General features: G+C 44.1%; 1 protein-coding gene across 3 annotated transcripts in view; it reads right to left on the bottom strand.

Moving 5' to 3' along the window:
- Positions 1-24,456, bottom strand: part of MYLK3 (myosin light chain kinase 3) — an 86,262-nt gene that overhangs the window by 37,584 nt on the left and 24,222 nt on the right. For 2 of the 3 annotated variants that reach the window (XM_089661448.1, XM_089661447.1), the window contains exons 2-5: positions 8,990-9,080; positions 6,165-6,528; positions 4,044-4,432; positions 1,964-2,069 (exon numbers count right to left, since the gene is read on the bottom strand). In XM_089661448.1, the coding sequence (XP_089517574.1) occupies positions 1,964-2,069; positions 4,044-4,432; positions 6,165-6,528; positions 8,990-9,080 (950 nt within the window). Of the gene's footprint in view, positions 1-1,963; positions 2,070-4,043; positions 4,433-6,164; positions 6,529-8,989; positions 9,081-17,838; positions 18,446-24,456 lie in introns of those variants that run through there. The other variant, XM_089661446.1, reaches the window with a different exon arrangement.

Below are 24,456 nucleotides of genomic sequence, written 5' to 3'. Positions count from 1 at the left end.
CCCGTCTGCCCTATATTTGGGTCTCTAAGTGCCCTGGTCATCCAGTTTGAATGGCCGAGCCAAGCAGTAACTTTTTAGATCAGAACAGTTTACTTTTTATATGTACATGTTAATGTAATAAGAAATCTTGTAAGCAAGTGTTAAAAAAATGTGACAAAAATAATATTACAGAAAAGGAAGCTGAACCTGCACATGTAATAAACACAATAAATATGCCTACAGAAAAGGAAACATAACCTGCATATGTAATAAACCAGGGGTGGACTGACAACTCATTGGGCCCCCTGGCAATAGGGGATCATGGAGCCCCTGTGTCCTTGCCCAAAATCAAAAAGGCCTATGAAAAAGGTACCAGGGGCATCTCATGGGGCCCTCTACTGACCCCGGGCCCTCGGGCAGTGCCCGAGTTTCCAAATGGTCAGTCCGCCCCTGTAATAAACACAATAAATAATAATTGTTTTCATCATAATCAGGACCAGATTTGCATAATCAAGGCCAGCTTTTAACACCCATAAGAACCCTCCTTCTTAAAAACCATTTTTTTAACACAAAACATTTTTGGGGGTCCACTGATCCTTATCCAGTTTAGAATTTTGTGACCGTGTAATAACCATTATAGGAGATTACTTTTTTTGATGGTGATATGTTGTCAATATCTGCACAGGAAAAAGATGCCCATTTGCCTGTGCCACCCATAGACCCAAGCCTGCTGTACTTTGATCATGATCACACATATACCTAAAAGACCATAGAACACTAATATTCCCTTTTCAAAGGTTCTCTTTATTCGAACAAGTTAAAGTTTTCAGAAAACTAAGCAAGGTTTAAAAATAGATAGCTGGATTTTAATATATTCTGTTAGTAAAGTAACACAAGCTCACAAGAGAAGGCGGGACCTCTTGATCTTATGGGTTCAAGAAGAGTTGTCCCTTCTGCTTGTAGGTCTCCTTTATGGCTGGTTGTTAAGCCAGTTCCTGTGCTGAGCCAATGGTAAAATTTTTAGAGATGGCATATCAGAGACCCTAACAACCATCTCTCTAGTTCACCATATCTCCAGGTTCCACACTCTGGCTGTAGGAAACATGCTTACATGGGGTCCTGATTAACACCCTGAGGCTTATGAGACATGGGGGCCCAGGTTACTACACGTGTGCATTAGAGGAGCCTTCCCTTCCACTTCCAAGTAGGTGGACCCTCCTCCATCAGGCTACCACTCATTACCAACCACAACTGGCTGTAATCCACACGCTCAAGATATTGGCCGTATCGTTAGATTCTTGGAAAATAAGGGAGACCTGTCCAGTTTTCTCATATTCTGAGCAGAACCTTTTCTTACAAAATGTGCATGGCAGGGACATGTTCTTCCATTAGTTGTCACAGAAAAGCATTTTAAAGGACACCTTAACAGTTCTCACCACAGTTCAGGATCTCTTATTTAGTCCAGCTTTTATTAGGGTAGCTTCTACGAGGGCTTAGCCCTTGGCACCAGAAGGAGAGATACAGCACCCACAAATTACTTATGCATAGTCCTTAGTGCATATGTTTGGTAGAAACTGCACAACTTCCTTTTCCTCTTGCTCTATTTAAGAGCATTTCCCTGTTACAAGGAAAAGTAATACACCATGTCACAACATTGTGGTTCGAAAGTTCAATACCCTTCTCAGGGAAATGGGTCCAGCACCATTACTCCTGTCTGCACTCCCTGTTATGTTACTCGCTATTCCGGGACTCCACCAAATGATTGGCTATATATCTCTGACCCAGCTAAAATCATGGACAGAAGGGCTCCCAAGCAACCTGTAGGTTGGGCTATATGATACAAGGAATTTGCACCCCAGTACTTGCATGCACTCCCTTTATTAATTCTATATTGCAGAGATACAGCATGATAACTCATCTTGAATAGTAATGCATCTGCATAGCTTCTACTGGACCATAATTAGTTGAGAATTGTCCAACTTACCCCCCAAGGACTTCATGCTGGCAGACTGTGTAACAAGACGACAATATGGCCTGCTTAATGCTGACTATCCTGTGGTTGAAAGGTGCAGGGGGTGGTGGGCAGTCATCTAGAACAGGACAATACACAATAAGATATGAGATTAGGGCAACTTCAGACAACAGCTATATGCACAGAAAAAAACATATAAAAGTGATTTAGCTGCTAAAACATTTATAAAGTAATGCACCCTTTCTTGTGATCCTCAGTACCTGTATAGCATTGGAAAAGTGACAAAACCTGTCAGAGAGGGGAGTTCTGAAGACCCCGGGACATTAACTCACCTATTTCTCCTGTCTGTGGAGCTACCAAGGTATTTCCACATTTTGTTCATCAGCCTACAGACCCTGGGACACTTGTTCACCTCCTGCCTGCTCACACCACCACACTGGGAAAGCCCACCTATCTCTCCTATTTGTGGAGCTACTAAGGTACTTCCCCATTTTGTCCATCAGCCTACAGACTCTGAGACACTTCTCCACCTCCTGTCTGCTTACACCACCACACAAACAAAGCTCACCTATTTACCTGTTTCTGGAGATACCAAAGTATTTCCCCATTTTGTCCATCAACCTACAGACTCTGGCTCACTTCTCCACTTCCTGCCTGCTCACACCACCACTCCAACAAAGCCCACCTATTTCTTCTGTCTGTGTAGCTACCAAGGATTTCCCCATTTTGTCCATCAACCTACAGACCCTGGACCACTTCTCCACCTCCTGCCTGCTCACACCACCACACTGGGAAAGCCTACCTGTCTCTCCTATCTGTAGAGCTACCACTGTATTTCCCCATTTTGTCTATCAGCCTACAGACCCTGGGCCACTTCTCCACCACCTGCCTGCTCACACCACCATACCGGGAAAACCCACCAATTTTCCAATCTGTAGACACCAAGGTACTTTGCCTTTTTTGCCCATCATCTCACAGAGCAAGTACTGCAAGCCTGATGTCAAAGTTTGGGTCTGGATGATCTGATTGAAAAATCAATAAAGAATAAAAAAAAAGAAATATTACAATGAGATTGTAACTTTCATGTGCACCCTTGCAGCACCAATCTGAACTGCTGAATGACTATTGAATATTTCAGACATAACTCCCCCACAAAGTAACCTGCCAGTGCTGCTATGTTAGCGGGCAAACATGGAGGTCCTCCTGACCAAAGCCTCTTTGATATTTGTAGACAGGTGCATGTTTTCTTCACTGTAGCTGGTGTTCGACCAGAGTGGTACCAAAGCCTGGACAGGAAGTCAGGAGAAACTTGGTTTCTTTATGGTTTCCCGGTCCCTGGCATTATGATTGGCTATGCTGCATCAGGTGACCTCTGGTGGCCATCTGGGGTCAGAAGAGTCATTATAAATCCCTTCCCCCAGGCTTTGGCACACATTTCTGCAAAGTGGCTAGAGTAAGGAAAGAGCACCCATCTGTCAGGGAAAGTGATAGACTCAGAGAAAGGCTATGGACGAGTATGGACAGGCTAGGGACTTCCAATCCTGCACAGAAGCCTCCCCTTTGGGACCGTACTGGCCAGGCCACATTCCGCCCTCTGAAAACAGATGCTGCCAATGCATCTTTACCCTCTGTATTAAACTGAACTGGGAGTGTTACCCGAAGCAGCACTTTCATGCTGGGGTTGTTTCAGGGGCGGACTGACAACTCATGGGGCCCCTGGGCAATAGGGGATCATGGGGCCCCTGTGTCCTTGCCCAAACTCAAAAAAACCTATGAAAAAGGTAACAGGGGCATCTCATGGGGCCCCCTACTTACCCCGGGCCCTCGGGCAGTGCCAGAGTTTCCAAATGGTCAGTCCGTCCCTGGGTTGTTTGTATTTGGCATTTTCTGCAATACTAGTTCTAAGTTTACCTTCAACTTTGACTCTGTGTCTTTACTGCTGCTGCACCACGCTGCACCACCCCACATACTTGACACTTGTAAATGAAGCTAAAACCCTTACAAGACTAACTTCTAGCAAATTTCAGTATTGTTTTATTTTTCACGTTAGGCCTTAGAATCAACTGGCCAAAAGTTTAATTAATCTCATTACCAATAACATGCAGGGACGAGTCCTCCAGAGCTTTCTCTGTGTCCGCTGGTGGTTTGGTGACAGAAGAGGAAGAGGGAGTTGGGACAGGACCACAGTCTTTTTTAACCAGTTCTGTTTGGCTGGGTTTTACAGCTCCCTTTACTCCCTTGTCAGTATTTTTGTCATGTTTTAAGTCCATGTGGCCTATCTCCTGAGTTGGAACAGGTTCTTCCCCAAGTACTGCTTGTTGAATCTCCTCAGTTTGGGTTGCAGAGGATGTTTTCTTGTCTTTACTCGTAACTTGTGTTTTGTGTGGTACTGGTGTATTCCCGCCAGACTTCTGTTCTTTTCCTGGTACAGATCTGGTTCTTGTGTTGCTTAGCTCCTCTGTCTGAACAAAAGTGCTTTTCCTAAAAAAAAAAAAACATAGATTATAAAATCTTACACACAATTATATACTCAAAACAATCACTTTTATGCTGTATACTCAACACAATGCTACCAACTGTCCCTCTTTGGAAGGGCAGTGCCTAGTCCAAGACCTCTTTTACAGCCAGCTGTGCCTCCTTTGGGGGTCTGTAACTGCTTTGTTTAATTTCAAGTAGTAGTAAAAAGGAAAAATAAACCTGGAATTTCACTACACAAGATGGTTTGTTGATATATAGGCATGACTAAGCAGTTAGACAAATCCACATTTGTGTCTGCTCTGTTGTTTACCAATGGCTGTTGAAGTGGTGCCACATCTTCCAGTCAGGCAGCATCACATGGATTGGACAGCTTGTGGTGTTGTACTAACCCATTTTGATGAAATGCGATGAAACATGCAAAAGACTTCCTGCCTTAAATAGGCATGAGACCACTGTCAGTTAAGGAATGGTGGTGCATAGATCAAGATAATGTTTCCATGGTGGAAGAGGAAATCAAGAAGTCAGGAAGAGAATATTTCTTCTGGATCAGTGGTCTCCAAACTGGTCCTTTGCTTGCCTGTATGTGGCCCTTTTGGCACTGTTCCTCCCACTGACACCAGCAATGAGTTACCATTCTTCACAGAGACACAAACGGTGGGGAACTATTCCTCCCACTGATATGAATGATCGGGCACCATTCCTTCGCCTGACACCAGTTATGTGGCACTATTCCTTCCACTGACACCAGCATGTAGCATAATTCCTCCCACTGATATCATTGATTAGGAACTACTCTTCTCACTGACACCAACAATGGGGCACTATTCCTCCCACTAATATCAATAGTCGAACACTGTTCCTTCTCTTACTGACCACAGGTGCTATGTATGACCACCAAGCCTTAGACATTGTCTACTGACATTGCTGCAGTCCAGCCCTCCTAAAATCTGAAGGAGAGTAAACTGGCCCTTTGTTTAGAAAGTTTGGAATTTAGTTAGCTACAGACATCTGCATCTGCATCTAAATTTTCTCCATTAGATTAGATTAGGCCAATTCTCAACATTTTCCTGCTGGGTACAATGCATTTCTAAAAAAATGTACAGTCTTAGAGTATACATAAACATTAGTCAATCTTCTGATATGGCTGGCTTGGGTATAGGAGACAATGTAACATCTATGAAGCACCAGTAGCCACAGCCAGTCAAGGTTTATCAGGGAGTTGGCTATAAAACAATTTAGACAACCTTGTCCATTGCTACTGTTTTTCCTTGATAAGCAGTGTATAGTGTACATCCCCTGCACTCTCCATAGCCTAAAAATGAATAGTTCCACTATACAACTGGTCATGTATGGGGCCAGTCCCATCTGACAAATTGTGCCTACATGCCTGACCACCATCTCATGTCTTTGGCTGCCTTTAGTCTACTCATATAAAGTATGGGGTTTACACATACATGGTACAAGAGCAATCACACAGGCAAACCCTGAAAGATTTCACGGTATCTATTAAGTTGGTAAAGTGAATAGAGTGAAACCAGCATTCCCCTTCAGTGGAATACGTCATGAAACACATAAAATAGCTAATATATATTTTGGGTGCATGAAGGATCATTTGTTCAGGTCTGATCTTTTCATTTGTCCTCATTTTGCCAGTTTTAGATTGGTAATAGATTCTGCAAACAATGTTGGTAAGATAATCAATTCAGATAACAAGAAATCATGAGGGCCTCTATACCTTTGGAGATGGTCTTCTGGAGCTGGTGAACATGTTGCAGAGAGCTTTTGAGTAAGGGGATCAGGATCTCCTCCAGGTTCCTCAACAATATGCTTAGGTTCTTCGATTTTGGAACTCTGGTCTGCTGCTGGGGTGAGGGAAGGTTGTGTATACTGTGCATCTGGATCTGTCTGGGAATTTTTTTCTCCTGGTAGTTCTCCTGCCACTTTCTGTGCCCATGGTTTGGCATTATGGGAACTGTCAGGTTGTTGAGGTATATCTAGAGTCTGGACATCAGTAGAGTCAACTTTAGCATGATGACTGGTACACTGAGATGTATTCTGGCTGAGTCTTCTGCCTTCGGAGCTGCTGCTCTTCTGTGGAGCTACAAAACAAACAATACCTAAATGTATGCACTTAAAAGTAATTGTATTATTGTATTTAACAGATATAATGGTCGTGCATACTGAGAATAGCTGTGTGTGTGGCAGCCATTTTGCCATGTCACAAGTCTCCTATGTCATTTTATCTTAAGAAGTCATAGCCCAGTGACCTTTTACCCCCTCCATCCTTCACATTATACAATACACAAACTGTTAACTGATGCCAGAACCTTGTTATCAATCCATTGACCAGATACACAGACCTTTCCATTACCCTATCCACAATTCCAGTCTGAAAACCCTAATAAAACTGTCACCCTGGCAAGCTTGAGCAATCCAAAGACCTAACAGATCTTGGGTCATGAATACCATACTGGAATACACATTTCTGATAGCCGGCTTATCAGCCAAGATTCTAAAACTTCAGCATATTTCATAACTCATGAAATCATTACAGCACAGCCAGAATATAGACATATAGTCATATATACTCCCTCAGTTATTGGGTAGCATTTTGAACCCAAGCATCTCTATGCTAAGAGGTATCGGAGTAGATCAGGTCCCCATACCCCTCCTATGAGAAATAGATATCCGAGACCTGATATAGTATATCTATATCCATTTTTAAGCTAATTTAATGATGGACAATAATCTGCATGGTAGCAGACTGTAAACGGTAGGTATTAAGAAATATGAATACTTATAAGAAACTGTATTTGGGACTTGGTCATAAATGTGGTGACCTCCCAGCGCCCGCCCCTTAAACCGGATGATTGGTCAGATAGTCTCTGTCAACACCCCTTTGAAACCACAGAAAAAAGGAAATGGCAGGACGTGTGGTTAAGCTCTCATTTTACCATCAATGGAGGAACATCTGTCAAGTTATGAGAGCCGATAACACCTTGCTTATTGACTGAACTTTGCTCAAACCAAGGACTTTGCAAGTATTCTTCATTTCAACTCCTTTTAAAGCTATGTTGCTTTATGGTTTCTCTATTTCTTCGTAACACCTTTTTTTTCTGTAAATATTTTATTTGCACCATTTTGACCTACTCATAATTAAACTCTATTTTGAAATTTATTAAAACTGTCCCTAAAGCTTTTAATGCAAACTAAAGAATCCCTGTCTCTTGAAGAGTGCTATTGTATATGACAAATCTCTGAATATATCTGTCTGTGGTGACAATGTGTGTACAGACATTAATTTTTCATACTTCTTGTCCCTCACAACAGATAGTTTTGTTTTGCATGAATTCAGGCAGATAGAATCATACACTGGCTTTCTCAGATTTCTCGGAGATCCAAGGTCTCAATGTTTAAACTGTAACCAGGCTATGGGCAGTCAAGAATTGACTCCTCCCAAGGCACACTGTTCTGTGTCTGTGCTGGGTCACTGCTAGGAAAGGGGAGCAGAGTGACCTGAGCTGTCAAGAAAACAGCTTGAAAGACTTCACTGTTATCACTTGTGAACTTTGAGGACTAATTGCTCCACAGCCTGCAGCTACAGGTATACGTGAGGGCTTGTTTCAAAGCTCACCTAGAGCTCCTTAAGAATATAAGCATTTTTTAATGTTCATGGCATAGCCACAGTTACACTTTAAATTCTTCACTTATTCTCTCACCACAGCTGTAAATACAGGGGCTTACTCTGTCTGTTGGTTTTTTCACTCTCTTGAGTTTTGGGTTGGCTTGGGTACTCAAAATGTCTGTGTCAGCCTTACTGAGTGGGAGGTGAAGACAACAGTTTGTTGACCTTAGTCAACATCTGTCGTCAACTGAGAGAAATAAATGTTCCTCTTTCGAAGAAATAAGGAAATGAACCCCGCAAAATTCATTCTTCCCTATAAGGCCAAAAGTTTCCAAAACTATGGACACTAATATCGAGTTTTCCTCCCCCCTCCAGCTCCTTCTGATGTTGGACAAAAGGTCCTGGCTCAAAAAAAGTATTCTGATTCATCTCAAAGGTGTTCAGCAGAGTTGAGGTCTATGCAGGCTGCTCCAGTTCCTCTACACCAAACTCATAACACCATGTCTTACTCAAGCTGGCATTCTGGAAGTCATGCTGTGTTAAAGAGGGGCCTTTCCCAAACTGCTGCTAAAAGGCTGGAAGGTCATATTTGTCTAAAATATTTTTGTATGCTGGAATTAACAGTACTCTTTAGTAGAAACATCTGAACTCAATGATTTGGAGGGGTGTCTACATACTTTTGGCCTTATGGGTAGGTGTGATGGTTAGGTTTCCACAAACGTTTTCCAAAAAATGTACCCCAAGCAAAAAAAGCAGTTATAATAACAAAAAAACAATACCCAAAGGAGGTAGCCTCTTTTGGACCTCAATAAATATTCCCATAAGTTCAGCAGGAACTGGTCTCAGTGGCTTGGTTTGCTAAATGGCCAAACTCTGAAAAAAGCTACTCCATAAAAAAAAGGAAACTGGATTATCCTCCATAGATTTCCACTTACTTGGTGGTGCTCTCTGCACGTCAATCTGTGATCCTCTGCTGGCAAGGACATGCTTTGCTTTGCTTTCTTTCTCTTCAGTGTCATCTTTGGCCTTCAAAACAAAAAAGTTGCAACCGTGAACAAGGACTGTTAAGAGAGGAGGGCATCCAGGAGATAACAGTTTGCCTGTTCATTGGAATCTGTTCAGGAGATTTTTTTACTTGTTTGCCATTCCATGTATTTATTGGGGCATTTAGTAGATGGAATTGTAGATGCTCCCTGTGTATGTTACCGGAAAAACGACCAAGGTGGTATAGTGTATTCAGTACAAAATCTGTAGGCAGATACAAAGCCATCTACAACATTGCCCCTAGCTACATCACCAACCTCATCCACAGATATCATCCAAATCACCCACTCTGCTCCTCCCAAGACATCTTGCTCTCTAGCTCCCTCCTCACCTCCTCCCACGCTCACCTCCAGGACTTATCCAGAGCCTCTCCCATGCTCTGGAACTCCCTACCACAGCATGTCTGGTCAGCCCCCATCCTGTCTGCCTTTAGGCAACCTTTGAAAACTCACATATTCAGGGAAGCCTACCCCACCTCCACCTAAGAACTGTACTTGAGCCACCTCCATCAGATCATCACCTACAGCTGTCACCTTTTGTACCACCTCCCCCTTCCTTTAGATTGTAAGCTCCACGAGCCAGGCCCTCCGATTCCTTCTTTACTGAAATGTATTGTAATTGTACTGTCTCCATTTATATTGTAAAGTGCTGCGCAAACTGTTGGCGATATATAAATCCTGTATAATAGTAACAGGCAAGTGCAGTCTGTATTCTCCACTGCAGGCGGCACTTGCCCACAGTGGCAATGCAGATGGGAGAGGAAGTTGAGAGTAACTGGGTTTCTCAATGACTTCCTTGGCCAAACGGGGCAGTGATCCAGTTGGTTGCTCAAGTTCTATGTGATGCTGGCAGCCATCTTGGGTCGGGCACAGTCTATTTAAGACTATGATCCTGGGTTTGGGAAAGCTTTCTGTGAGTGGCTAGCATAGGGACAGGTCCCCATCTGTCAGGGACAGCACTGGTGGTAGGGAAAAGTTCTGTTGGAGTAGGGAGAGAGCAGAAACTATGCCTACCTTCTCAAGAAGCTTCCTCTTTGGGCTGGTCCGGCCGAGCACACTCCGCTCCTTGGGGCAGACACTGTCAGCATCTCTGAGTCTTCAGACTGCTGTCTTTATGCTGCACTGATGTAAGTGGTCCCAGATGGGTGAGCCTCCCGCCAAGCCTGGTTGTACCGTTGAACTATTTTTATAATACTGGAAAATCAGGACTGTGTGTGCTTACTGCCCATCTAAACCATACTGCACCTACCCAACAAATCTATCAATAAAAGTGTAACCATGGACTGACAGATTAGCAGGAAACTGTGCTGCCGGGACAGGTTCGTCCAACACCCGGGGCGAGGATACAGGACTGCACCCCCTCCCCTGCTGCTAACACGACTTAGAATGTGAAGGCTACCTTGCGTCCATGGCCAATCATTTACTTTCTAACAGCTGGGAGGTGATTGTACACGATCAATGTGCTCTTTGTGTTGGCTATAGGTGGCTGGCATGTGACATCAGTAGATATGAAGCCACAGCCTACTAGTTGCCAGTCCCTTATCTGGCGCATGCATGCCGTATGTGCTGCTTGCCACATGGCACCTCCCCAGTATGACAGTGCTATGCCCCTACTGTCCCCCCTCCCTTTGTCCCATCATGTGTGTAAATTGAACTAATATGGCTGCCACAACTGGTTTTATTTATTTCAAACATACAGGCATACCTCGGTTTGCGTACGCCTCGGTTAATTATTTTTCGGTTTACGAATGAAAATCCATTGAAAATAATGCCTCGGTTTACAAATTTTTTTCGCAATACGAACGGATTAATTGGTTTTCAATGCATTTACAATTTTTTTTAATCATGTCCCTGTACAGTATTTATGCCTTTAAAGTGCACTTTATAAAGAGTTTTGAACAGATATGACTTGTTTTACTTTTTCTGTCCTCCGAAATGGATTAATTGGTTTTCAATGCATTTAGGAATTTTCTTTTTTTTAATCATGCCCCTTTATGCCTTTAAAGTGCACTTTACAAAGAGTTTTGAACAGATAAAACTTTTTTTTACTTTTTTCTGACCTCCGGAATAGATTAATTGGTTTTCAATGCATTTACGAATACATTTTTAATCATGTCCCTGTACAGTATTTATGCCTTCAAAGTGCACTTTATAAAGAGTTTTGAACAGATAAAAGACTTTTTTTTTACTTTTTTCTGACCACCGGAACAGATTAATTGGTTTTCAATGCATTCCTATCGGAAACCGCGTTTCAGTTTACGAATTTTTCGCAATACAAAAAGTCCCGCAGAACGAATTAAATTCGTAAACCGCGGTACGCCTGCGTCTATAAACTTGTAAAGCTACTAAAAGGTCATCTTTGAAAAGTAGTCCTTGAATTCCAGCTCAGTGATGTTGCCTAGGTTGAGATGAAGTCATCAGTCTTCTGCAGGCAAGGAAGTAGCATTTCCTCAGTCTCTTAAAAATAAAATATGTAATAAATCCCTGGAAGCATTACACTTACACATAACTTAGCATGCAAATATATATCTAATGCTGGGCCCCTGTACTGTGGTTCGGGGACCCAAGAGTGCTTAAGAGTGCCCCTTTAAAGTATGTCCAGCCAACTTGACCACTCTCTATCAAGCCAATGATTTTCTAATGACACTATCGCCTCAATAAATGTGGCTTTCTTGCCTTTGAGAATCTGAGTATCTACTTGCTGAATTAATTTTGTGTTCCTCCACAGACAGCAGGTGCTGCAAAATCAACAGGTCCATCTTTCTCCATTTCATTTTTCTTTTACAGTCACTGCCAGATGCTGTCCAGACTTCACAAGTCTGGTTATACCCCCTTGGCACCATACATATTCACAGTGATGGATCTGAACGCAATCCTTGCCTCCTACCAAGAGACTGAACTGCTCAGGGGTTAGACTCGCTATTTTATCTTCTGTCTACAAGACATTCTTTAAAATTCCCTTTTCAGTGTTGTCCTGTCGTGTCTACCAAGTATTTGATCTCACTTAATCATCTGTATTCCACGAGCTTTGTAAGATCTCTCCCTGGAACGTGATTTTTAAGGAATAAAATTCAGTTTAAGGAATCAAAGGATACAGACAGCAGCGGCAAAATAGATCATTCTATTCTATTTATTTTACTTAGTACAGAAGAACAACTGGTTGGATCAAAAAGAAAAATATTGCTACAGCATTGGAACTAGTTTGGATACCATTTATAGGTCTACCTTCAAAAAAATAAAATGTCTATTCAGTTTATATTCATTGGGAAGATCTTTGTGCTATTCGGTGGTTGATATATTATTATTATTTGAGACAGATCAAATTTGCAACAAAACCCGACTGTGTATGGCCAGCATTTGAGTAATATTTAATTTATAGGTATAGGCTGGTAGGCCATATCCCATACTGGGTTCCTGTATATTGTGGTCTTCCCAACTCCTATCCTTATCCTCCAATTCTCTGTCCTCCTGCTGCATAATGGAAATTAAGGAAAATTACAAAATGGGGTATGGACAGGGGCGTATTTACCGAAAGGCAAACAAGGTGTTTGCCTAGGGCGGCATTTTTCAGGGGGGGGCAGCTCAGAGCGGGATGTGAAGGATTCAGCATAGGAAGGCCACACCAGGCAGGAGGCCATCGGATCTGGTAGGTTGGAGGTGGCCCACCCGTCCCATATTTGTGGGCACTCCCTGGGTATGTGTTGGGGAGCACAAGCTGGGTTTTTGGGGCGTATTTACCGCAAGGCAAACCTAACTCTCGTGGCCGGGAATATCCGGAGCTGTGAAGGTGAGTTTCTTTCTCACACTCGTTGGGGAGGGGGTTGCGACAGGTGTATGGGGCAGGTGGTGGTAGTGGAAGGCTGTCATCGGCCAGGGAGAGGGGAGGGAGGTGGTGTTGGTTGGTGTCAGGTTCTCCCCTTTTGGGGGGGGGGTGGGTTGCTGGTTGGTGTTATGCTCTCTCTGAGCTTAGGGAGGGAGTGTTGGTCGGTGTCGGGCTCTCTTTTTTGAGGGGTTGTTGGTCAGTTTTATGATCTCTCCACGGTGGAGGGGTTCTGGTTGGTATCAGGCTCTCTCTGCAGGGGAGGTTGGGGTGGCTGATTTTTGTGTTGCTTAGGGCAGCACAAAACCTAAATATACCACTGGCTGGGATGATTCATGACAGACCAGATGATTGTCAGCCAGGGTGGAGGGTGAGCTGAGCAGGTAGGTGGGACATTTTCCTGCCAGAGCCTCATTGGTTGATCTCCCCTCTGATGATGGATGTAGTGCTGTATATATACAGCACTATGTCTCTCTCTCTCTTATTATGTTCCAATGCACCCTTCACCCCGTTCGCTCCAATGTTGATTTGGGGGGGTGGGGGTGTCCGATTTAATGTTGTTGTTTAGGGCAGCACAAAACCAAAATGCACCACTGGGTACCCCCCACATGCTGATCTCAGCTAGTGGGCGGAGTTGGGAACCCAACTGTTGCAGAGATCCAGTGGAACCCCATAGAGACACAAAACGAAGTCCCAATAAAATCAACAGATCAACAGAAGTCGCTTCTAGTATCTGAGATTGGAATCAATGTGTTGGCTGGATCAAGCCTTTTAAAGCTATAAAGTAGCAAAAGCCAAAATGTTATTTTTTTTCTTAGAAGGACTCCAGCCAAAAATAACAGAATAAAATGAACAGCCCATTAAAAGATAAAATAACAAAACCAGCTTTTGCTGCAAAGATTTCCCCCACAGTACTTTTTTTTTCTGCCACTCGAAATCCTCAGTTTGACATCCAGCCTTATTCGACCTACTTCCTCTGAGCCTAGGCTGTCATGGACCTGCCCCCAGCCTGAGACAGGACAGTAAATGTAGAAGCAGTGCAGTGGTAGGCTCATCACTCTGCTCTCTCCTCCTATCAGCATGTCTCTTGTCAGTACATAAACTGGATGGGTCTTTGTGCTGCTTCCTCAGCTCACGCTCCAGCCCAGCTGTACAAGGACTGCAAAGAAGCTGATATCAGGTCACCTTCAGGTACCTGTGCTGCTTGTATTTAAGAATACATTAAAATTGTATTAATGATAACTACAGATCTGAATTAATTAGTGTCTTTTATATCTACCCAGAGTTCCAGAGTTATGCTTTAAGCAGGGGCGCACTGACCATTTGGAAACTCGTGCACTGCCCGAGGGCCCGGGGCCAGTAGGGGGCCCCATGAGATGCCCCTGGTACCTTTTTCGTAGGCTTTTTTGAGTTTGTACAAGGACACAGGGGCCCCATGATCCTCTATTGCCCGGGGGCCCCATGAGTTGTCAGTCCACCCCTGGCTTTAAGTTTTGAACTTTGAGACTTGCAATCAATGTCATATATGACAGGTTTCCCTTTACTTCCCGTCCCATGGAAACAACTGGAAGTGAGAGAAAATATCTTCAAATCGAGGAAAGTTCTCTTATACACAGGGCTTTTTTTTCAGGTTCCAGCACTGAATGTATGTAATGACAGGGGCTGCTGGAGTGTGCTGAAGGGTCTATTGATGCTGGCTGCTGGGGATCTATTGTTGCTGGGGAGGGGTAATCTATTTTTGGGGGGGGTCTATTGTGCTGGGGAGGTCTATTGATGCTGGCTGCTGGGGATCTATTGTTGCTGGGGAGGGGGAATCTATTTTTTGGGGAGTCTATTGTGCTAGCGAGGTCTATTGATGCTAGTGGGGGATCTATTGTTTATGGGGATGGGTCTTGTATTGCTGTTGGGGGTTGGGGGGGGTCAATTGTTGATAGGATGGCTCTACTGTTGAGAGAAGGGTCTACTATTGCTGACTGCTGGGGAATCTCTTGCTGCCAGGGGGATATTTTGTTGCTGGGGGATCTAATGTTTCTGGAGGGGATCTATTGTTGCTGGCTGCAGGGGATCTATTTTACTGCTTTTCTGGTTATCATTAACAAATTCCATACAAATTACTTAGCAGCACAAAATGATACTTGGTTCTGTATTCTATAAAAGGACAGTACTGGGAGGGGGTGGAACCAAAGAACAGTGCTCAGAGATGGGTAGGGGGCAGGGGCGGACTGACCATTCAGGCACTTGGCCAGTGCCCAAGGGCCCAGGGTCAGTAGGGGGCCCCATGAGATGCCCCTAGTAACTTTCATAGGCTTTTTTTGGGTGTGGTTGGAGTGTGGGTGAGGACACAGGGGCCCCATGATCCCCTATTGCCTGGGAGCCCCATGAGTTGTCAGTCCGCCCCTGGTAGGGGGTAGAGACGAGGGGTGACATGGAGAGGGACAGTTCCCGCACCTATTGTCTGAGAAAAAAAGCCTTGATTATACAGATGTCACTACTAGAGGTGTCCCATTGGGAAGATTTCTTATCTTTTCCCATGACTCTGACAATTCAATGTTTTGTACCTTCCCTGACTTTCAGTCTTGTATACCCAGGACAGAGGGTAGGAACTCTTCTGGCCCTGGTCAAGCCCTTCACCTATCGTGTTTCCCATTGCCTGGAGTTCTAATCTCTCCGTCAGTTGTAGTTAAGTATTGTGCTGTATATACTGTGGTCTGCAGAGCTATATACTATACAAGCATTGGCATAACAATGGTCATACCAGCCCATGCTGCTGCTATGGGGCCTGGGGGTGGAAGGGAACCCAAGTAGGTTACTGTTGAGGAAATTTAAACATAGAACATTTGTGTGTATGGGAAGGTAAGACAAATATCTATCAATGTAATTTTAAGGATTGCAGAGGATACTGATCACACTGACCCTGTACCCCCTATGACATTTACAATCCAGAAAAGCAGATGTCCCTACTGCCCAACTTTCTGAGATGGGAACAAAGGACACCTATCAGCAAAAGTATGTAGGCATAGGACTGGCCCCCTGCCACGTCCACCTTAGAGGAGAATTACGCCAAAAAAAAAATGATTGGTTAAACCCACAAGTAGTTTTTTGACTGCTGCTATTCCTTTACATTGGCTTTGGAAATATCCAAATGCAGCAATTTAGAAATTGGATGAAAGGTTTAGCACTGGGAAATACTTTCTGATAAATAAATACTGTATTTCATATACAACTCTATCAGGGGTGGACTGACAACTCATGGGGCCCCCGGGCAATAGGGGATCATGGGGCCCCTGTGTCCTTGCCCAAACTCAAAAAAGCCTATGAAAAAGGTACCAGGGGCATCTCATGGGGCCCCAACTGACCCCGGGCCCTCGGGCAGTGCCCGAGTTTCCAAATGGTCAGTCCGCCCCTGAACTCTATAGATCAGCCCAAAATGACGGACAAATGAGGAGGAAAGAGGGACTTTGTTCCAAATGAGGGACAGTCCCTTGAAATCAGGGAAAGTTGGGAGCTATGGATGTCAGATGCACAGGGGAAGATTTCAGAATCTTTAGCTATAGATCCCCCTTTGCAGACTGTGTAGCAATGAGAATTTCTTTAACTGTCTTAGTAGTGTTGATTTACTGCTTCTAGTCATCCCGACCAGCACTGAAATTAACTCTTATTATTACTGACTACTACAACGCCTCTTTCAGCATTGCTTGCTGTGATGGTGGTGAAAAGGCTTGGAGGGCTTAGAATTTACCATCTGAGATGCTGAAAAAAAACTGAGGAGCTTCTGAGGATGGAGTAGCTAGTGGGAAAATATTGGTTAAAGGTAATTCTCTGCACTGATGCCCCTCCACCCTAAGACCGTCTGTCCACAGCACCAGTCCCTAATATTGCACTGACTCACTTGACAGCTCTCCTGCTACCTGCCCTTGATGTAATGTTAAGATCAGTGGCTCTAGGGAATTATATGGGGGGCCCCATTAAAAGTTTTCTATGGGGACCCTTGATCTGTAGTTACATCCCTGGGTACAGGCAAATTGAAGTTTATCCACAAACAATTGAAATTTATTCAAAGCAAATTTTTTTTTTTAGTTTTGAAAGGAGTTTGGAAGGATTAGAACCCTTTTCAAGTTTCTGTTGCTGTCTGTGTCCACATTGGAGAGATTCAACCTCTCCATTTGTTCTGGTGACCACTGTCACTAGGGAAAAAAAGGGAATTAAAAAATCAACATTTTAAAATTATTACCACATCAGGAATGGAGGAGAAATCTTCCAATGGAGACACCTTTCTGCCTGCCTAAGAAAGATTATCTCTGATTTCCTGTTGTATCTCCAAGAGAGAATGTCACAGGAAATTTCCCCAATGGGACACAGGTAACAAAAAGCCTTATGGGGTTTGAACCCTTCCCTACTGTATCCAAATGAATATAATAAAATTTGCCTTAAATATACTTGAATGTTAATGGAAAAGCACTTTTAATAAAATGCAGTATTTGGCTCCTCTAGTGGCACCCAATGCTGTTTGGGTATTAACTGGTTCTGTTCTGGAGTTAAATTTATCATACTACAACTATGTATCCCAACTGTAGTAAAATTCCTTAGATATACTCTAATAAAAATTAGTTTTTAAGCTCTTGTCTAGTGGAGTACGCTGAAATCAATCTCATTATAATGAAGTGGGCCCCAACCCTCCTTCAATCATTCAAGAGAGAAACTCACCACTGCCTGTAAGCCATTAAACCGTCTTTCTTTATTTTATAATTAATGAACACGGCTAGATGACTTATACATGAAAGAACGCATCCCGCAAAGAGTCACCAAAAGCATTTGAAAGCAGAGACATTACCCTACTAGTCTAGCTAATCACTGAAGCTGGCTCTAGAGCTTCAAAAGTGCACCTGACCCTTAAGAATGCTATGTGAGAATAATCACCAACCTCCTCCTTCTTCTTCCAAGGAACCGTACCCTTTAGAATAAAATCCATAATTTTAGAGTTTTTGAGAGTGTTCCCAACAAAGGCCACCACCTTATCCATCGTTGAAATCATCCTTTGAAGGCCATCTAGTTTCTCTTGGTGGATAATAGATTCTTCACGTAACATTTTAAGAAGTCGCATTAATTCTGAGAAACTACTTTGTTCCACAGTCCGCTCAATGTTCTCCTTTGGACTTTGTGGGTTAGGTCCCTGAGAGGCCGACAGTTTATCCATCCCTTTTTCCAGCAGGTCCACACCTTGAGAAACCATATCCAGTTTACCCATGACATCTTCCTGAAAATGCAACAGCTTGTCCATTTTTTCATTGAGAAGGTTCAGCTTGCTGTCCATGTTGTTGACCAACTTGGGAGACTTTGCTGGGGATTTTCCAGGCCCTGTACTATGGTCAAACTTACTCTCGTACATTTTGGCCAAGCAAGAGGTTATAGACTCCTGCTTACTCATATTTGTTATGCTATCCACACGCCTAATCTGCCTTTGTCCTGCTAATCCTTCTCCTAATTCTGCATCTGCAAGGCTTTATGGTTTTAGGGCAACCTCTTGGTGGTAATTGTAGAAGAGACAATGGGCATCGAGTTTCTTGTGTGCAAATAGATTTAACTCATGCTATCTGGCTTTTCATTGTGAGGCCTCTAAACAACTGACTAAACTTGGCATTGAGGCTTTTTTTGGGGGCCCGTTGACGTCACAGGGACATTTTAAATTCTTTCCTGAGAGCCTGGTGATGGATAAGCACGTCAAGAATTGACAGCATTAGCACAGTGACAGGAGGCGATGTACATTAGGTTCTAAGAAATGCATGTCAGGCTTGAATAAGACAGAAACTCATTAAATTGTGTATTGTACCAAGGGGAAGAGGAAGAGAAAAGTGCCACAAATAAGTTCTTATTAAAAGACGCCTTTATAAGAGCCACGCTGCGCATTTGGAATGACAAGGCTGGCCCGATTTGGCTGTCACTGGCATCTAAAAATAGCCGACAATGACAAGTATAGAAATCTAACACATAGCCGGCTCTTTGTAAACTCGATCTGACAATGCACTTAGACTGGCTCTCTCTAAAAACACTTAATGAAATAACAAAATGAGTTTGTTCCCCCTTTTTTTTTTTAGCCTTTGCTCTTGGAGTGTTTGGGAAAAATTAGAGTCTTGCTGCAAGCCGTGTCCCCAAAGTCTTTTCTTTCATCATTCTTTTTTTTCTTTAATTATCCGTTTGACTTGACATAATGCTGACACATTTTCTTACAGCTCTTTCAAGCTGAACAGCTAAGCCCGTCTAAGGATTTCTATCCATCCAATCCTAGGATATACACCGCTCTAGGGGCGGACTGACCATTTGGAAACTCGGGCACTTCCCGAGGACCCAGGGTCAGTAGGGGGCCCCATGAGATACCCCTGGTACCTTTTTCATAGGCTTTTTTGAGTTTGGGCAAGGATACAGGGGCCCCATGATCCCCTATTGCCTGGGGGCCCCATGAGTTGTCAGTCCGCTCCTGCACCGCTCTGCAAGACAATGGGACTAATTTGTTTTTTTTTATTATTTAAAAGTTTTATTCATTTTTCACATCACCATTTTAAATATACAAAAGCCAATTAAACAGACAAATTACATTCCACCTATCTATCATAACATTCCCCGCAAATTTCCTTAATCTTGGTGACCTTTTACCCCACCCCTTTGCTATCCCCCCCCCTCCCAACTACCCTATGATTATGCACTTTTAACTTCATTCTAAAAATCCTGTTCTTTGATTAATACTGATAGTATACTATACTATATTTATCCCCTTTTACTTCTTTTCCCTATTTCATATATTCTGGGTATGCATCTGACTTTTTAAATTGTACCCACTTTTCCCATCTTGTACGAAAGACCTCTATTTTATCTTCCTCCATATGGCAAAGTTCCTCAACTCTATAGGGGCTCATTTGTTGACCTGATTTTCCCATCTTGTACGAAAGACCTCCATTTTATCTTCCTCCATATGGCAAAGTTCCTCAACTTTGGGGCTAATTTGTTGACCTGGTTTTTTTTTGCCCTGGCAGTTAGGTGATAAAATTGGGTCACCTCCCAGCCCCCTCCCCAGCCTCTTCTTGTTCTGCTCTCTCCTCCAGTCAGCATGTTCCTTGTCTGCACGTATGCTTGATTAGGTGCTGGTGCTGCCTCTCCTGCCCTGTATATGTTAATATCAAAACAAATCCTGGCACTTACATAGTGCTATAAGAAAAAGATATATAATGAAGATATAACCGAGGCCTGGGACAAGGGCTGGGCAGAAGGGGCAGCCACCCAGAGCACAGCGGACAAACAGTGGCAGGCAACCAGCAGGCCACAGATTCATGTCTGATCTGACAGCTACTGATGTCTTCAACAATGCTCACTCTCAGCCACAGCTGCCACGGAAATCACACTGCACATGTGTGACTACCTTCCAGCTGCTAGAAAGCAATTGATTGGCCAAATATGTAGTGCACGGGTGTCAAACTGGTGGCCTTCCAGCTGTTGCCAAACTACAAGTCCCATGAGGCATTGCAAGATTGACAGTTACAAGCATAACTCCCAAAGGCAGAGGCATGATGGGACTTGTAGTTTTGCAACAGCTGAAGGGCCCCCTGGTGTAGTGAACACTCCATGCAAACCTGGTAACAGGGGGCAGAGAATGGGCACAGCACTGTTTACCCATTCTTTGGTACATATTAGGAGCAGGTGAGGGGCTCAGTTCTGAATCCTTGCCCTGGGAAAGCAATGAACCTGTCCCGGCACTGCACATAACTGCATTGAAGTTTCACTTTTCCGCCTCTTCCCGTTCCCCTCCTGTGGCTCTTTGCTTACTTGCCCTGCACTGACACCAACGATAGGGCACTATTCCTCCCACTGACACCAATGATGGGACACTGTTCCTCCCACTGATACCAATGATGGGACACTATTCCTCCCACTGACACCAATGATGGGACACTATTCCTCCCACTGACACCAATGATGGGACACTATTCCTCCCACTGATACCAATGATGGGACACTATTCCACCCACTGACATCAACGATAGGGCACTATTCCACCCACTGACACCAACGATGGGACACTATTCCTCCCACTGACACCAACGATGGGGCACTATTCCTCCCACTGATACCAACGATGGGGCACTATTCCTCCCACTGATACCAACGATGGGGCACTATTCCTCCCACTGATACCAATGATGGGACACTATTCCTCCCACTGACACCAATGATGGGGCACTATTCCACCAACTGACACCAATGATGGGGCACTATTCCTCCCACTGACACCAATGATGGGGCACTATTCCACCAACTGACACCAATGATGGGGCACTATTCTTTCAACTGATACTAATGAAGACACACTATTCCTCCCCCTAATACTAAAGATGGAACACTGCTTATTCCCACTAATGCCAGGATGTTTTCTACTTCCACTTGTCACAGTCCAGCCCCCATAAAGTCTAAGTGACAGTAAACTGGCCCCTTGTTTAGAAAGTTTGGAGACCCCTGGTCTAGGTGATCTGAGTGAAAGTTTGCCTCCCACCTCCCCCTTTGCGCACAACCTTTTGGAACATGTCACAAGTCCCAGGAGGCTGCAGGACCATTCTCATGCATGCACAGTGGGAAGCCAGCTGTGAAAATGCAAGGAGTCATAGCTGGCTTCCCAAAGGAAACATACAGTGAAGGAAATGCGTATTTGATCCCCTGATGATTTTGAATGTTTGCCCACTCACAAAGAAATGATCGGTTTAAACATCGAATGGTAGGTGCATTGTAACACTGAGAGACAAAATAGCAATGAAAAATTCAAAAGAAATGCATGTCTAACAAATGATGGCTGATTTGCATGTTCATGAGGGAAATAAGTATTTGATCCCCTTCATAAAACATGACTTCGTACTTGGTGGCAAATCCCTTGTTGGCAATCACAGAGGTCAGACGTTTCCTGTAGTTGGCCACCAGGTTTTCACACATCTCAGGCCCATGAGACTCCTCAGGGGTGGGCCCATTATGCCCTGCATTCCAGAGTGATGCTGGGCATCATATGATTCTGTTTACCTATTGTGATTCATGCACTTCTGTCTACATTAAATGCTTTTAGGGTTTGGGGGTTGGAGTTAAGCTTTAAAGTAGTTCTAATAGGATGACATACACTCACCGGCCACTTTATGAAGTCCACCTGTTTAACTGCTTGGTAACACAAATTGCTAATCAGCCAATCACATGGCAGTAACTCAATGCATTTAGGCATCTAGACGTGATGAAGACAACTTGCTGAAGTTCAAACCGAGCATCAGAATGGGGAAAAAGGGGATTTAAGTGACTTTGAATATGGCATAGTTGTTGTTACCAGATGGGCTGGTCTGAGTGTTTCACAAACTGCTGATCTCCTGGGATTTTCACACGCAACCATCTCTAAGGTTTACAGAGAATGGTCCGAAAAAGAAAAAATATCCAGTGAGTGGCAGTTGTGTGGAGGAAAATGCCTTGCTGATGTCAGAGAATAGGCAGACTGGTTGCTGCGACATTCAGATGGTAGGATCACAATTTGGTGTAAACAACATGAAAGCAGGGATCCATCCTGCCTTGTATCAACGGTTCTGGCTGTTGGTGGTGTCATGGTGTGGTGGATCCATCCTGCCTTGTATCAACGGTTCTGGCTGTTGGTGGTGTCATGGTGTGGTGGATCCATCCTGCCTTGTATCAATGGTTCCGGCCGGTGGTGGTGTCATGGTTGTGGTGGATCCATCCTGCCTTGTATCAATGGTTCCGGCCGGTGGTGGTGTCATGGTTGTGGTGGATCCATCCTGCCTTGTATCAATGGTTCCGGCCGGTGGTGGTGGTGTCATGGTGTGGTGGATCCATCCTGCTTTGTATCAATGGTTCAGGCTGGTGGTGTCATGGTGTGGTGGATCCATCCTGCCTTGTATCAATGGTTCCGGCTGGTGGTGGTGGTGTCATGGTGTGGTGGATCCATCCTGCCTTGTATCAATGGTTCCGGCTGGTGGTGGTGGTGTCATGGTGTGGTGGATCCATCCTGCCTTGTATCAATGGTTCCAGCCGGTGGTGGTGTCATGGTTGTGGTGGATCCATCCTGCCTTGTATCAATGGTTCCGGCCGGTGGTGGTGGTGTCATGGTGTGGTGGATCCATCCTGCTTTGTATCAATGGTTCAGGCTGGTGGTGTCATGGTGTGGTGGATCCATCCTGCTTTGTATCAATGGTTCAGGCTGGTGGTGTCATGGTGTGGTGGATCCATCCTGCCTTGTATCAATGGTTCCGGCTGGTGGTGGTTGTGTCATGGTGTGGTGGATCCATCCTGCCTTGTATCAATGGTTCCGGCTGGTGGGGGTGTCATGGTGTGGGGGAGATTTTCTTGGCACTGACACCTAGTAAAATGGCTAGTAAGTGTATATTCTGATCTGATCACTAAACAAGTACTATGTTAATAAAATCCTTGTTTTGACTTTTTTCCATCCTTTGTTGCATCTTCGTGCTGCGGATCTCCTGCCACCTCTTTCAGCCACTTCCTGTCTACATGCACTCACCCCAGCCCCTGCTGTACAGGATTGCTCTGGCCTGGACTCCTGATAGATTACAGTGAGCCCTCCAGGTCCAATTACACGTTTTGCTGGTTTTCTTGGTGACACAAAGTTAACAAAGCCTCTGCGGGGACTAAACCTGAGCGTGGCACGCTTCCAGAGACTTTAATACCCAATTACTGTTTATTCTTGGAATTTAACAGACTGTAAAAAACAAATGCAACTGTTTTCAAATAATTGGGCACCCCGTGTGCCACTGCTTACCAGCAATCCCTTGGGGGAAACCATGGCTTCTGAACCTTCCTTGCAGCCAGCTGTCAGTTTTTGTATTCTCTCCTTGGGAATTTTTTGCACGTTCTTTCCTTGGAGAACGTCTAAACTTGTTCAAATGACACTAGGAAAGCTGTATATGGGTAGACCTGGCCACGTCAGTACCAGCCTGTATATACCCCATCATTACCAGGCCATTTCCCAGTGCTGCGATAGTTTGATTGACAAGTACTCAGTCATGCAACACTGAATCCAAAATAATTATATTTTCTGTTTCCTTTCTTTGTCTTTGAAAATAATTATTGGTGGTTAGTGGCACTTTAACCCCATTCCCCCAATAAAACAGCCCCATCATTATTAGTGTCCAGTGGCATTTCAACTTCCCCTTCCATCTCTGAAAAAAACAATCCCGCAATCATTGGTGGTCAGTGGCACTTCAACCTCCCCCTGCACCTTTGAAAAAAACAATCCCACAAACATTGGTGGTCAGTGGCACTTCAACCTCCCCCTGCACCTTTGAAAAAAAAACAATCCCAGAATCATTGGTGGTCAGTGGCACTTCAACCTCCCCATCCACCTTTGAAAAAAAACAATCCAGAAATCATTGGTGGTCAGTGGCACTTCAACCTCCCCATCCACCTTTGAAAAAAAACAATCCCGAAATCATTGGTGGTCAGTGGCACTTCAACCCTCCCTCTACCTTTGAAAAAAAAACAATCCCGCAATCATTGGTGG

The sequence above is a fragment of the Staurois parvus genome, unplaced genomic scaffold (genome assembly GCF_062004578.1).
Source record: "Staurois parvus isolate SC_StPar_1 unplaced genomic scaffold, SC_StPar_1.0 ptg001339l, whole genome shotgun sequence".
Classification (NCBI taxonomy): domain Eukaryota; kingdom Metazoa; phylum Chordata; class Amphibia; order Anura; family Ranidae; genus Staurois; species Staurois parvus.
Note: the sequence above shows the minus strand (reverse complement) of the source record. Positions and strands in the feature narration are given on the sequence as shown.